This window comes from Rosa rugosa, chromosome 4, assembly GCF_958449725.1.
Source record: "Rosa rugosa chromosome 4, drRosRugo1.1, whole genome shotgun sequence".
Taxonomy (NCBI): domain Eukaryota; kingdom Viridiplantae; phylum Streptophyta; class Magnoliopsida; order Rosales; family Rosaceae; genus Rosa; species Rosa rugosa.
In genome coordinates, this window is record NC_084823.1 from 6,037,740 (window position 1) to 6,053,060 (window position 15,321).

A 15,321-nucleotide genomic window follows, 5' to 3' on the forward strand; every position below is an offset into this window, starting at 1 on the left:
TCACGGTCAAAAACTGAGTGCTTGATGGAGATAAAATTGAAGGAATAAAGGAGCAGAAAGTGCTTCCTTATCTCCGAAATTCATCATTCCTTATCTCCAATTATGCCTTCTTATCTCCTTATCTCCGAAATTCATTATGCTTGATCTTCAATTATGCTTCCTTATCTCCAATTAATGCTCCACTATCATTTGTTTAATGCTAAACACTTTGGCATGGTAGCCTATAAATAGAGGTTACAATGAAACAACAACACAATTCACTCTACAAACATCTCTAAGATGATCTAAGTTCTCTCTAGAGCAAACCTCTCTAAGAGCAACTCCACTCCTTCTCTTTCTCTTATCGGTGATCACACTCCTAGTCCTAGTCTTCTCAGAAGCCGACTTTCAGTGCCACCAAACCCTCTGTCAACGTGCTTCGGTCCTAGTCTCCTCGGGAGCCGACGGTAGTGCCGCGACCACAACGGTTACAGAACCAGCCAAGCAAGGGTAACGCCCTAGCAACCCAGCCAAGCTAAAGTCACGCTTTAGCAAGATCTCAATACTTCCCGGTGATTTCGCTCTGCTCAATCTGCAATATTGAGTATCGACTTGTGAACAAGAAGAAACTTCAGCAAAGTCCTCACCACGAGGCACAAAGAATCCCACAACGAGGTTGGTGCTCTCCTCGTCTACAATCGCTTGATAGAAGTCAGGTCAAGGGACACCCCCGACGACCGCACCCGAACGGTGCTGGCACGCCCGCGCAGAAAAGAGACTGTTGACCAGCTGCAGCAAAATTGGAGCCAAACAAGGGCATCATCCTAACCCTAGAAAAGGTTTAACAAAAGATAACTAAGTAAAACATAGGAAAAACATAAAAAGAATGGAAGGGGAAAAGAAAGGGAAGATGGATGAGTCGTCTCTGCTCCTTAGGCGTCTACATTGTGCTCCCGAGACTCCCATTCTCATGTAAATTCGTGCTCCCTTATATAGGGAAGATTTATGCTCATCTTTGGCATTATGTTTCCTTGTAAAACTTGGGTTTAGATTCCTTTCTTCATTTGGAATGGGAAAACCTTGAAATATCTCTTGTAAAAGTAGGAATAAGTTCATCATTGAATCCTCATCTGAATTAACTTCCTTGAAACATTAGGATTGACGATCTTGTGCCACGGAACTTGAGTTCTCCACGAATGGTTGTAAATTCCCGAGCAGATTTCCTGTCCGACCTATCTTCACTCAAATAATCATAACTTTCTCCAGAAGTATCAAAATCGAGATCCGTAAAATTTTACAGAAAGTAGACATCCGTAGCTTTCCAATGATATAAAGCCCATTATCTAATTCGATCTGGATCACTCCCAGTAATTCGGGGAATTTAGAAGTTCTGCACAGACAGATTCCCAGTCTCAGATTGCACATTGTCTTTTCAATCCTAGTTAGCTCATTTTAGCTTCTTTTCTTCTTTCTACGAAACAAACCTACAAAAACACTAAAAGATGTAAATGAATCATAAATATAGAGAACTAAACATAAAAACCAAGATTAAGAGGCACATAAATATATGACAATATGAGCACATTAGCCTTCCAGAGTTCCAGGCTCGATTAGCGAGTCCCGGCAGTCCGCCGAGCCACCTCCACCGCTCCACGCCTGAGCCACCTCCTCCGCCACCGAGCCACCTCCACGGCTCCACTGCGAGTCTGCGACAGTCGCAGTGTGACTCCTTCAAGGCTTCAAGGCTTCAATCCCAGATCCCAGGTATTGGATTTTTGGTTGATTGATTATCATTGCTGATTTGCTGTAGTGGGAATGGGTTGTTGTCTTGTTGAATGTTTGATAATTGATTGTCATTGCTGATGGGTAATGGGTTGTTGATGATGGGTTGATAATTGGGAATGGCTGAATGGGTTGTCCAGCTACAAGCCTACAATGATGTTTGGTAATGGTTTGGAATGGGTTGTTGACTTGTTGATGATGCTTGATATTTGATTATTGATTGTCAATTTGTCATTGTTGATGCCTGATGATGTTTGATAATTGGGAATCGCCGAATGGGCTGATCAGGGCTGTCAATTCTAACACGACCCGATAACACGACTCGAAACCCACATGATTAAAAAGCGGGTTGGCCGCGGGTCAACCCGCCAACACGAAGTGAACCCATATAACCCGATTATGCTATACTTCTTGAAATTCTGGACATTTGGAGTATTTGATCATAGGATTTGACAATTTGAAATATTTTGCTTCATCATTATTAGATTTAATTATTTATGAATTATATATAATTATTTATATTCTTCGTCTTACGGAGTTTTTAGTGAATTTAATCAATTTATGTATTTTTTTAGTTAAATGGGTCGCAGTGTTAACCCTTAAATATGTCATTTTGTCCAACACGACACAACCTATTTATTAAATGGGTTAAGCGGGTTGAAAATGGGTAACCCGTTTAATAAATAGATTGAGTTTGAGTTTAAATTTTCAACACGATTAGTAAATGGGTTGGGTTTGGGTTTGTCTCTTGTGACACGACATATACCTTGACCTGACATGACCCATTGACAGCCCTAGGGCTAATTAGTATTTTTTTTTTTTTTTCAAAAAAATGGTGTTTTACAACACCAAGTCACCAACCAGTTTTAAATTTGGGCTTGTTTAGTTGTCAATCTCAGTTCAAAATATTCGTGGGTCTACTCAAGTGCTCTGTGCAATACTGATGCCCCGTAGGGCTGTCCGTAAGCTTAGTTGATGTTTGGTATTTGATAATTGCATTACTGATTTTCATCTTGCTTGTTAATTGTTAATTGTTAATTGTTATATTGAAATGTATATTGAAATATATGCTTGTAATTTTTAATTAATTTACGGGGTTTTGGTTTTATGTCCCCCCCCATTGTATGTTTTGAATAATAAAGGCGTGAGGATGAGCCTCCCACTGGGTTCCAATCCTCAAAAAAAAAAAAAAGAGTTCTTGGCAAAATTTTTGTATGTATAAAATTAGCCCAACCCTCCTGTCATTCCTGACTACGTCCTTGCATGTGAGACCAGTTTCATATGGATCCTGTATCAGTTTCTATATAAGCTGTGTTCTACGTATCTTTTTTTTAGGACTTGGCTGTTAACCTTAATTGTTGTGTGGCAACAGTGGCATCATTCTCTGGTTAAAAGATCATGCATAATATCAAGGGAAACTACGAAAGGAAGACGGCATATGTCTCGGTCATTTATATCTTTGGGATCTTTTGCATCAAGAAAAAGTACACAACAATGTGACATGTGGGATGTAAGTAAATACCAAAAAGATGATTCATCTAGCATTACTCATTATATAGTGTTTTGAATTTCTATCACATACACGCATGCACCATCCTGTACACAAACATATTTATTTGTTAATTTTCATAACTTTTCAGCTAGTTATGAAGTTTGAGCCAACTCTCCTATGAATTTACTGCAAGAATAAATGATTGACTGGCTAGAGTTGAAACTGCTCTAATAAGCATCTGATACTCTTCACAATTTGAGTTTGCTGAGATCAACTTTTTTGACTGGATAGGTATACGCCTCGTAATTGATATGTTGGCCCAAACCACTCAACTTTGTGAGCGTAGTTATCAGATCAACCTGAAAGAGAATCAATTTCCACCCAACAATGAAAACTGAGATGCTAACAAGAGAATGCAGATATCTAGTCCTAATTCCTAGTACATTTTCAGAAGTTACAAGAATTTTAGATTTGGAAAAAGAGATTTATTTAACATGCTGTCAATTGATATGATGCAATACATATACAATCGATTTAGATAGTCTTAACATGTTATCTTGCAGACTTGGTTATCATTGAATAGCTAAATCCTTTGTGTTGCATGAATGTCTTATGTATAAGTAAGCATGGTTGATTTTACAACAATACTGTGTCACTTCATTTTACTTGGCCGTGGGAGAAAAAATTACTATGGAACTGACCTCATAATCTGCTTCTGACACTGTTTCCCTGCTGCGCTGATACTTCTGAACCCACGGCAAAACTTCTGGATCAGTGGCTAATAAAGTTTCTGTGGCTATCTGATCAGGACCCAAAAATCCAGACATAACAGCTAGCTGGGATAACAATAATGTCTGAATCAGTGATCAATAAACGGGAATTTTTCAACTAACAATTAGAATAATTATGGCATGGACTTATGGAGTATCCAGAAATAAAGCTTAGGTTAAGCATAGCTTCTTTGCACCATTATATCAATTCATACAATAGCCAACATTTTTTCTTCATCTAAAATTTCAAAAAATTCACAATGGACAGCTTTCTTTGGACTGGATATCTGTTTCTTTTTGCTGTTCATGGTTGAACATGCTGAAGAACAAAAATGCATATGCAGCTACATGATTAACAAAGAACCTGGCGGGGGCCAAAGCCAACGACAGAAAACTTGTCTTTCATTTTGTTAATGTCTAAAAGTCCGGCGGTAGCTGAACCTTTGTTAACGCTGATCCGGTGGGCGGATCAATACTTGTGATGCTCTCAAAGCCTCCGCTACCTGTCAAGTAAAATACAAAGGGCGTCAGAGGGAGACCGCGTTGGGCGGTCTTCAACTCTCCGATGCCTAAGTTAGTCAATGTATTTATGTTGACAAAGTAACAGTAGGTAAGTATTGAATGCGTAATTAATGAGGAGAGAGGAGAAAACCTTTTATAGGTGAGGAGGAGGCTGACCTCCTTCTTGTTTTCGATGTGGGACTGATGTGCTTCAGTTCCCAGTTTCAGAAGCTTTTGATGCTATCTTGGCGCGGCGCGTGGCGGCGCGTCGGAGGCGATCTGGAGGTGCCCTGACGCTGAGGTTGTAGCCCGCTTGGCGGTGTGTCTTTATGTCATTCCTTTGGTTGGAATTAGTACATTTGGCGGTACAATGAGCGTGGCCCATTATAGCTAATTATGCTTGAAAATGTACGTGTATGTACAAGTCCCCCAAGTCCCCAGTCAAGGAGAGCAATCTTGGTTGGGGAGTTGCTCGGCGGTTTGAAGCGTTTTGTTCCGCTAGTCTTGCAAGAGCATAATTAGCGTCAGTGCGTTGTCAACCATGGATTTTGTGAGCAAACGCTTTATACCCTTTCGGGTGGGCCCCTGCTAGGCCCCCCAGGGAGTCCCCCACTCCCCGACTAAGATAGACCTCCGGATGGTCGGCAAATTGTTTGTTGAGGGGGAGCTGCACGGAGCAGAGGGTGTTGGGTAGCGAACCCAATCTTAGTACCCGAGTGACGGGGGTCAAGGTGCCTGATCAGGGCCGTCGTATACTGTTGACAAGTCCCCGTGTCCCGTAGGGACCGTCTGACCGTAACGCCGCATGGCGGTCGTTGTCAGAGTGAGGCGTGGCCTCGGGATCCGCCGCTGGAGGATATCCCCCCACTGACTGCAGCAGGAAGCAGCGTCCAGTAGACGTGCCTGGCGGTACTTTATTGAGCGATATTGCGCTGAACAAAGTACGCAACTTGCAAGATGAAAAGGGGGTCCGCCAGATGTGTGTGGCGGAAGACGCCCCGCTTGCAGGATGGCAAGGGAGAAGTTCTACAGGCGGGGTTTCGCTCAGCGGAGACTTCGTCTCTTGGACGATGACAAGGGAGAAGTTCCGCTGGCGGGGTTTCGCTCAGCGGAGACTTCGGACGGTTGGGGAAGTCATCCCTAGTGGTTACTTCCACCAGACGCTTCGTCTGGTGGTGGTTGACACGTGTCCAACCCGTAGAGGGTTAGCGTGCGGAGGTTTGTCTCCTAAGCCTGGTCGTCTTCTCGCCATAAATGATAGTAATTATGGATTCCGTAACCGAGGCGACGCCTCGGTTAATCCGGAGAGTAAGTGGAGGTCTGTGACACGTGTACGGCGGTCGTGTGATGTCGTTTTTTAGCGGACGGCTGAGAACGCGCTGATGTTGACATAAAAGGGGGGGAAACTCAGCGAGATTTGACACTTTGGTGAAAGCTTCAAACTCACAGTCGTCGTCCTCTTGCTCTGTTCGTCCGAGACTGAAGAAAGAGGTTGCCGGAGCTTTGAGATACCGTTCCCGGAGAAACGACGATCTCACCCCCGTAGCGCACCATCACATCGTAGGCTTCACCACCGAGGTTGGTATCTGGATTCCCTTTTCCCTGTTTCATTGAATCTGCTATTTTCTGGGTTTTTGTTGTTTTTTGGGTTTGGGATGGTTTCTGTTATTTGGCGTGTTCTGAGGTGTGAAGTGAGATTTGGGGGGGTTGGGTTATGGTGGTTGGCAGGGAGCTGGCGTTTAGGGATGAGCTAGATGGTCGAATCTGGGTTGAGTGTGTTTGTTCTTATTTTGGCATTTTCTGGGTAAATTGTTCTTGATGTTTTTTGGCTATAACTGATGTAAGAATAGGCTAGATCTGTGTTTGTGCTAACTGGTGTGGGTTTTAGGGTTTGGGATGGCTAACGTCATAGAGATTTTGAGCAGTGAGGATTCCGGGTCTGACGTGTCGTTCAGCGCGGCGGATAGGATATTTATTGACTTGTTGCGTCCGTCTGCCCATGCAGGAACCTCACTGCCAGAACCGCTAGAGGTTGAGCCGCTACAGACCATACCTTGGGAAGTAGCCATGGGCCGTGGTCCACGTCCAGAGAGCTCTAGGGCGGGTGAGGCCGCTGCTGCCAAAGCTAGGCGCGACGAGCGTTTGGCGAGCAATAGCGTTGCCAGCGGCTCCGCTGGGGAAGAAGAAACAGCGGGGTAGAATGCCGAGTCGGCGTGGTTCCTCCAGGATGGCACCGCTGTTGACAAGGCAGGAGGGCGGATGAATGTCGCCGCCGTCACTCGAATGAAGAAGACGTTCAGGTTGCCTGGCTCGGTGAAGCTGCGCCCGCCGTCGGTGGATGAGAAAGCGTCGATTCTCCCAGAGGGATTTGCGGCCGTGCATGAGGCGATATTCCGCCAAGGAGTGACACTCCCGCTGGTGCCCAATCTCCAAATCTTGGTGTGCGAGTTTGGCCTTGCCTTTGGTCAGATTTTCCCCAACATGTGGCGGTTGATGCTGGCGATGAACTCACTGTGGCTGTTGTCCGGGTGCGAGGGGCCTACTGTGGCGGAAGTGCTTCACTTCTACGAGTTGGTCTACGTGAAGCGCCAGGGTTGCAGAGGGCAAGTGAACCTGAGCCGCCGCCAGGGAGCGCCCAAGCTGATCGAGAATCTAAGGGATTCAATGTCCTACTGGCGGGGGACCTTCTGCGTCGCCACAGATGGGTGGGAGTATCAGGCTGGGGCGAACGAGGAAGGGCCGACGTTTAGGATTAAGTCGGAGTTCCAACCTATCCGAGGTTGGTAACCAGTTTCCGCTGAATGTAGCTGGCGGGTGCTTGTATTTTGCAGATGTACCTTTACTAATCGATTTGTGTTTGTGCAGCGGGATTGCGGTACAACTTAACGCGCGAGGAGGAGTGTCGCGTGGCACGGATCAGAGGTTGTTGGCGGAACCGCAACCTGCTGGACTTCCGACTTCTGACTGGTTGGGAGTTGCTAGTCGAGCAGAAACTAACTCGCTCCGTTGGTAAGAAATTTCCGCCATACTGCTCTTTTTTGTAATAAGTAGCCCAGACTGACTGGTTTATTGTTTTTTTTTTTTTAGAAACTCCGCCAGGTAACAAATCGAGCCGTGACGCGTTCGAAAAAGCAATGGACCGTGCGGAAATTGATAACTTCCTGGAGACAATGTACGCCGAGGGGTTGGCGGCCCTGAAGACTGTAGTGAACCCCGAGACACTGGCGCTAAGCCAGTCCAAGGTTCCGGTGGTGTTGCAGATGCCGCTCCACTCTCACCTTGGCGACGACGGCCTGCCCGTCGTTCAGGCGGGGGTCCCCGTAGCAGGCAGCAAAAAGGGGGCCGCAACAGCGGCTGCTCCAAAGGAAAGGGTACCCGCCAACAGGCGTGGTTCCCAAAAAGAAAGGCCGGTGCAGCCGGCAGGGACCGTCACCGCCCCAAGGGAGGAACCGCCGCTGAGGGTGACGAGGGCCGCTGGCGGGAACACAAGGGTGTTGGAGAGGAAACGCCGACAGACAGACTCCCCTGACGAGGAAGAGGGGGAGGATGTGGAGATTGTCGGGGGCCGGCAGCAGAAGAAGGCCCGTCAAGCCCCGCTTAAAGCTGCTGTGGTGGAAGGGGAGGCGCCCGCCGCCAGCGACTTGGACTCCTTCGCCGCCTACGCGGAGTTTATGACAGATGGCGAGCGGGAGTTCCTCTTCCATCTATGTGAAAGGCTAGGGTTTGGCGGCCTAGCGGGGATCTCACGCCTGACAGTGATTGACCAATCGCCCTACAGCTCGGCGTTTGGTCAGATATCAGCTGGGCTGCACGACATGTTTGAGGCGACGAAGAAGCAGCCTCTGGTCGAAGGGGAGCTGAGGGAGGAGATTCAAAGCCTCCAGAGGGAGCTGGCGGAGGCGAGGGAGAAGCTGGCGGAGACAGAAAGGCGGCTGGTCAAGGCGGAATGTGACTTCGCCGACGTCCGCGGTAAGCTCAACGTGGCCATCGAGCGGGACTTGGAGAGGAATGACCGCGTCTCCAAGTTGGAGGAGGATATCGCCCTGCTGCAGGAGCGGATAGCCGCTAAGGACAAGAAACTTATTATTGTGCAGCGGGAGTCCGCCGCCAGGGCGACGGAGCTGAAGCGGCTGGAAGGCCAGGTTGCCCGCCTGAGGGCTGAGGGGGATACTGCCGCGGCCGCCGCTGTTGAAGCATTCAAGCAGTCGGCGGAGTATGCGAAGGCGATGACCGAGTCAGCGAAGGCTGGGGCCTTAGCAAACATAGAAATGCTGAAGCGGAAGGGCGTCATCGACTTCGTCAAAGCGTCACAGCCCGATGCGGCGCCGGCCAAGAGTGCCCCGCCGGAGAAAAATGTCGTGCCTGCCCCAGCGGGAGGCGCCCGCTCAGGCAGTGGAGAAAGCGGCGTACATCCGACGGAAGGGTCCCAACATACCCCCAATCCCACCCCATCGGAGGTGTCGCGTGCCGGATTCCTGGTGGCGCACACCCGGGCGGACGGCACCATAGAGACCCCAAGTCCGACAGCCCGAGGGTCCGATCAAACGAGTCGAGCGATCGTGCCGCCGCCTGCTGAAGCAGAAGATGCCGAGGGCAACCCCTGAAGCCAGCTGGGACCGCAATAGATTCTCTTTTTTTTTTTTTTTTTGTAGCCGCTGAGGTATAATAACTTGTAACAAATATTTTGAAATGGAATGAAATTTTCGAAGTTGTGTTTGCTATGATGTGTTTGTACCGCTAGTACTTTGACTTATATTTTTCTTGTCAATCAATGAAACATTAAAGGAATTAAGATTGGTCCAAGTGCACCACGTAGCGGACGAGGTCCGCTGACGATTGCTGGCGTTGCTAGTTGCCCTCAGTGCTAGACTTGGTAACAATGGTTTGAATAATTCCTCGTTTCATTGATAGCTGATTGATCAGCGTGTACAAAAGTGGGGTAGTACCCGTTGGGTAGCTTCCCTTAGCTAAATATTGAACAAAGATTTAGCTAAGTCAAGATGCTCCTGGGTAGCAGATGACTATTTGTAATAATACCGAAGGTGTTCGGTATTCCAAGGGTGGGTCGACGTGACGCCATCCTTGTCCATTAAGTAGAAGGTGCCTGGGCTAACGACTTCAACAATTTTGTATGGACCTTCCCAAGTTGGGCGGAGTTTTGTTGGCGGTGGAATTACTTCCTTCATTACCCAGTCCCCCAAATGGAGGTTCCGGGCCTTGACTCTGGCGTTGTAGAAACGCGATACCCGTTGTTTGTTTTGCAAGTTGCGCAAATGGGCCTTGTGTCTTTTTTCTTCTAGGAGGTCCCTGTCCAGGTTGACGCCGTCGCCGTTGGTCTCTGGGCAGTAGCCTTCGACCCTAGCGGTAGGCTGAGTTACTTCAACAGGTAGGACAGCCTCTGTTCCGAACATCATACAAAAGGGTGTTTCGCCGGTGGCGGAAGTTGAAGTTGTCCGGATAGCCCATAGAACTTCTGGCAGCTTCTCCGCCCATAAACCCTTGGCGTCGTCGAGCTTCTTTTTTAGCAGCTTCTTGATTATCTTGTTTGCTGCTTCGACCTGGCCGTTGGTTTGGGGATGGGCTACAGATGCAAAACTCAACTTGGTGCCAAGGTTGGCGGTAAAGGAGATGAGTTCCTTGTTGTTGAACTGTGTGCCGTTGTCTGTAATGATTGTATGTGGGACACCATAGTGGCAATAGATGTTCTTCTAGAGGAAGTGAATTACCTTGGCGGTAGTTATTGCCTTCAGTGGCTCCGCCTCTATCCACTTGCTGTTGTAATCGATGGCAACAATAATGTACTTGAACTGGCCCTTGGCGGTTTGGAACTTTCCCATCAAATCGAGACCCCACGTGGAGTGAATCCATGGGCCGATGATAATTGACAGCGGCTCTGCCGGTGCATGTGGGAGATCTGCAAACTGTTGGCATTTATGGCAAGACCTCGAAATCCGCCGGGCGTCATCACCAAGTGTGGGCCAGAAGTAGCCCTGTCGCATTGTGCGGTTGGCCAAGGATCTGGCGCCTGAGTGGTTTCCACATTCTCCGCCATGGATATCCGCTAGGACGACCTTTCCCTCCTCTGGGGTTAGGCAGCGGAGGTTGGGATGGGTGAATCCTTGGCGGTAAAGCTTGCCATTTTGGATGTTGTAGCGGGTTGCTCTCCGCTTGAGCTGTCTCGCCTGGACCTTATCCTCTGGCAATGTGTCGTTGCGCTTGTATGCAATGATCTCGTCCATCTAGCTGGGACTAACCTCAATGCTGAAGATCTCCGCCAGGGTCTTTGTGATACTCGGCCTGTCAAGGCACTCCACTCTTGTGTCCGCTGGACTTTGATGTGGTTGGGCGGTTGCCAGTCTCGCCAGTGAATCAGCCTTAGCGTTCCTTTCCCTGGGGATTTGTGTGATGGTGTGAAATTTGAACTTTTTGAGCAACGTTTTGACGTACCCCAAATATGCCGCTAACTGCTGGTCCTTGGCTTGGAAGCTGTCGTTGACCTGGTTAACGACTAATTGAGAGTCGCTGAATATGTTGACGCTGTCAGCCCCTGAGTCAATGGCGAGGAGCAAGCCGGCAATGAGGGCCTCGTACTCCGCCATATTGTTTGAAGCTTTGAAGTTGAATTTCAACGCGTACTCCGCGTTCAGTCCCCCAGGTCCTGTTAAGATGACTCCGGCACCGCTGGCCTTGGCGCTGGCGGAGCCGTCCACATGCAGGTTCCAATCTGACTGTGGGGGAGTTGCTTCCTCAGCGGTTACCATTTCTGTTCCGGGCCCTGTCTCGGTACCGGGTTCTGGCTGACGCTCGGTGAGTTCAGCGATGAAGTCCGCCACTGCCTGGCCCTTCATGGCGGTTCTTGGCTTGTAGTCTATGTCGAACTCGCTGAGCTCAATGGCCCACTTGCTGAGGCGCCCTGAGTGTTCACGGTTCTGCATAACTTGCCTCAGCGGTTGATTGGTTAACACATGGATGGTGTGAGCCTGGAAGTATTGGCGGAGGCGTCTGGCGGCAACGATGAGTGCGAGGGCTAGTTGCTCCAAGGGAGGATACCTTGTTTCTGCTCCGTTCATGCCTCTGCCGGCGTAGAACACTGGGAGCTCGTCTTGGCCTTCCCGCCGGACAATGGCGCAGCTCACCGCCGACACCGAGACCGCTAGGTAGATGAACAGTGTCTCTCCTTGCACAGGGACAGAAAGGAGAGGGACTGCCGCTAGGTATTCCTTCAGGCCCTGGAACGCCGCCTGACACTCTGGGTTCCAGTTGATGACTTTCTTGTGAGTCGTTTTGAGGAGCTTGAAAAATGGGGCACACTTATCAGTGAGTCTGGAGATGAATCGAGAGAGGGCGGTTAACTTGCCCTGGAGGCATTGGACGTGCACCTTATACTCAGGGTCCGCCAGGTCAAGGATGGCCTGCACCTTGTCTGGGTTAGCCTCGATGCCCCTCTCGCTGACGATGTAACCCAGAAATTTGCTGGCGGTGACCCCAAAGAAACATTTTTCTGGGTTGAGGCGCATACCATAGGCCAGGAGAATGGTTACTATGATGTTGAGGTTTGCCACATGTCCGCTGGCCTTTATGCTCTTAACTAGCATGTCGTCCACGTAGACCTCGATGATTTTCCCCAGATGCTCAGCGAACATGGCGTTCATCAGCCGTTGATAAGTTGCCCCGGCGTTCTTCAGACCGAAAGGCATGACATTGTAGCAGTAGAGGCCTTTGTCGGTGGTGAAGGTGGTGCACTCCTGGTCGCCGGGATGCATCTTGATCTGATTATATCCGGAGAAAGCGTCCATCATGCTGAGGAGCTCATGTCCGGCGGTTGCATCGACTAGCTGATCAATACGAGGTAGCGGGAAACTATTCTTTGGGCATGCCTTGTTGAGATTTTTGAAGTCGACACACATCCGCCACTTGCCGCTGGGCTTCTTGACCATTACCAAATTGGAGATCCACTGGGGATAGATGACTTGGTGGATGAATCCAATGCCCTGGAGCTTGGCAACTTCCTCTCCTATTGCCTGGCACTTTTCCTCATCAAATGCCCTCCGCTTCTGCTTGATGGGATAAAAGGAAGGTTTGATGGTGAGCTTGTGAGTTATAATTTCAGAGGAGATACCTGGCATGTCAGCGTAAGACCAGGCAAAGACGGCGGCGTTATCACGCAGGAACTGAGTGAGCTCCGCCGCTACCTCCGAGATGCAGATGACTTTCAACGACGTCTCCGGGTTGACCGGTTCCTTCTTTACATACTTCTTCTCCTCATCTCCAGGATCCTCAAAGATGTTTGGTGGCGGTGCCTGATTACCCACCGTCAGGATTTCATGGCGGCGCGCCGACCGCGCCACAGTCTTTGAATAGCACTCTCGAGCCAACTGCTGACTTCCTCTCACACAGCCCGTGCCGTTGGGTGTGGGGAACTTCATGAGAAGCATGTATCCGGCGATGATGCACTTGAGCTTGTTAAGCGTTGGTCGTCCAATGATGGCGTTGTACGAACTGAAACAATCGACGATAATGAACTCCGTATGTACCTCCGCCATGCATGGACTGGTACCAATAACCGGTCGCATGTAATCCGACCCCAGCGGTTGTGTGACGTCGCCGGAGAAGCTGAGCAGTGGCTCGTGATCCTGGAGTAGTTTCTTATTCCGCTTGAGGTGGTTGTAGCAGCCGTTGAAGATGACATTGACAGCGGACCCGCTGTCCACCAAGATTCTCCCTACTGAGAATTTGCCAAGGATGGCGTCGACCAAGAATGGGTCGTCATGCGGTAGATGCACTCCGCGCTCCTCCTCCTCCGAGAAGGTAGTAGGTTCCCAACCTGATTTCGGGAGCTTGGCGGACCTCTCGTAGCGGATGTTGCAGACCTCCTTTGGGTGATTGGCGCGTGCATAGCGCTTTCTGGCCCTGTGAGACATGCTGGTGATTGGAGCGCCGCCATCGATGGTGTTGATGCGGCCCAAGGTCTCAACGTTGGCAATTACTGGTGGTGGTTGGCGTACCTTGAACTGCTCCAGCTTGCCGTCACGGTACAGGGTCTCAATGGCCGTTTTGAGAGCATTGCAGCTGTTGGTATTGTGGCCGCTGTCCTCGTGGTATTTGCACCACTTGCCGGTGTTCCTGGGTTTGCCCGTCTTTGGGTACTTTGGAGGGGGTGGCGGTGGGATCTGATCCTTGCACAGATTGTAGATGTCTTCATATGAGGCCGTGAGGACCGTGAACACTGCGTACCGCTGCGAGGGCTCTGCCTGCTTGTTGCGGTTATCCCCATGGGTTGGGCGGTTGCCCTTGTTGTAATTCTGGTCCTTCTGCCGCTAGTTCTGGTGGTGGCCCTGCTGCCACTCCCTCTTCTTGTCAGTTGGCGGTGTTGAAGGGGTCTTGTTAGCGGTTTCCTGATGACTGGGGGATGGCCGTGACGACTTTGTTGGAGTTACTGGTGGCGGTGGGGTTTCTCCATATGTAATGAATTCCGCTTGGGCGTGGATGACCGCCTCACTCATGATGTGGTCGTACGCCGCATTTGGGTGATTGTAGTTGAGGTGATAGAGGAATGGCCCCTTGAGAAGTCCCTGCTTGAAGGCCGCCGATGCCATTGTTTTGTCTAGGTCACGGCACTGAGACGCTGCCGCTCGCCACCTTGTGACGAAGGCCTTCAGTGATTCGTCCTCCCCCTGCTTGACGCTGAACAGCTGACTTGTGTTGTGATGCCCGGCGGATAATAAGATGAATCGGGAGAGGAAAGCGTGTGATAGTGCATGGAATGAACTGACAGACCCTGGTGGACACTCAAAGAACCAGTTCATTGCCTCGCCATCCAACGTTTCGCTGAACAAGTGGCACAAGGTGGCGTCGTCGAATCCCTTATTGTTGGTGACCTTCTTGAAGGTGTCCATGTGGACGAAGGGATCAGACATTCCGCCGTAATGCGACATCTTTGGGGTTTTTGCAGACGCTGGTCTGATAGCCTGCAGAATCGCAGCGGTGAAGGGCCCAGGTCTGGAAGCGAAAAGTGGATTCTGAGTTGGCGCTGGGGCGCCTGATTCCGCCCAAATCAACCTCTGCTCCAGTTTGTGCATCCTTTCCAATATCTGGGCGGTTGCATCGCCAGCGGAATCAGCCTGAGTACTCCGCTGGACTTGCCTGCGCCTTGGCGCAGGCGGATTGCCTTCAGTCCTCGCCCTAGCCTCCGAGCGGTTGGTATGCGGCAGTGATTCCGCCTCCTGCTCTATCATTAGTTGGGGGATGGGCGGTGGTCCCATTCCCAGCAATTCAGGTGGGTCCAGCGGTACCTGCATCTGTATGACTGGCCTCGGTACCAATGTGCCAGTGCCGGGTCGACTACGCCTGGTGCTACGTGACTGTTCGCTCTGTGCTGGGCGGGCGGTGGCCTCCAGCGTCCTCTTTAGTTCCTCAAAACGTGCCATGAGCGTAGCCACCTGTCTTTGGGCCTCAGCCTTTTCCTTGCGCTCCTCCTCACGTTCTCTGTTTGCCTTATGAAGATCCGCCGGTGCTATCTCGTACATAGTGACGAGATCTTGGCCCGGCGGGCGGCTGCTGCTTGGATTTGCCTCACCGCCGGGGTTGGCCGGGGTTGTGAATAGTGCGCGGTTAACGCCTACCGTTGGGTCGGAGGGTTGGGGAATGGCGGAATGGTCCGCCTGTTCCTCAACGTTTCCTCCGCTACCGTTAGTCATGGTGGATGTGGTGGGATGACCTTTTGTTCAAGGATTCCCACAGACGGCGCCAATGTTAATGTCTAAAAGTCCGGCGGTAGCTGAACCTTTGTTAACGCTG

General features: G+C 50.0%; 1 protein-coding gene across 1 annotated transcript in view; it reads right to left on the reverse strand.

Annotated features, from left to right (window-relative positions):
- Positions 1 to 3,280: 3,280 nt before the first annotated feature.
- LOC133707525 (thylakoid lumenal 29 kDa protein, chloroplastic-like) overlaps positions 3,281 to 15,321 on the reverse strand; it is an 83,146-nt gene continuing 71,105 nt past the window's right edge. Inside the window, 2 exon segments of the mRNA XM_062133177.1 lie at positions 3,281 to 3,612; positions 3,955 to 4,089. Coding sequence (XP_061989161.1) covers positions 3,502 to 3,612; positions 3,955 to 4,089 — 246 coding nt within the window. The 3' untranslated portion in view covers positions 3,281 to 3,501.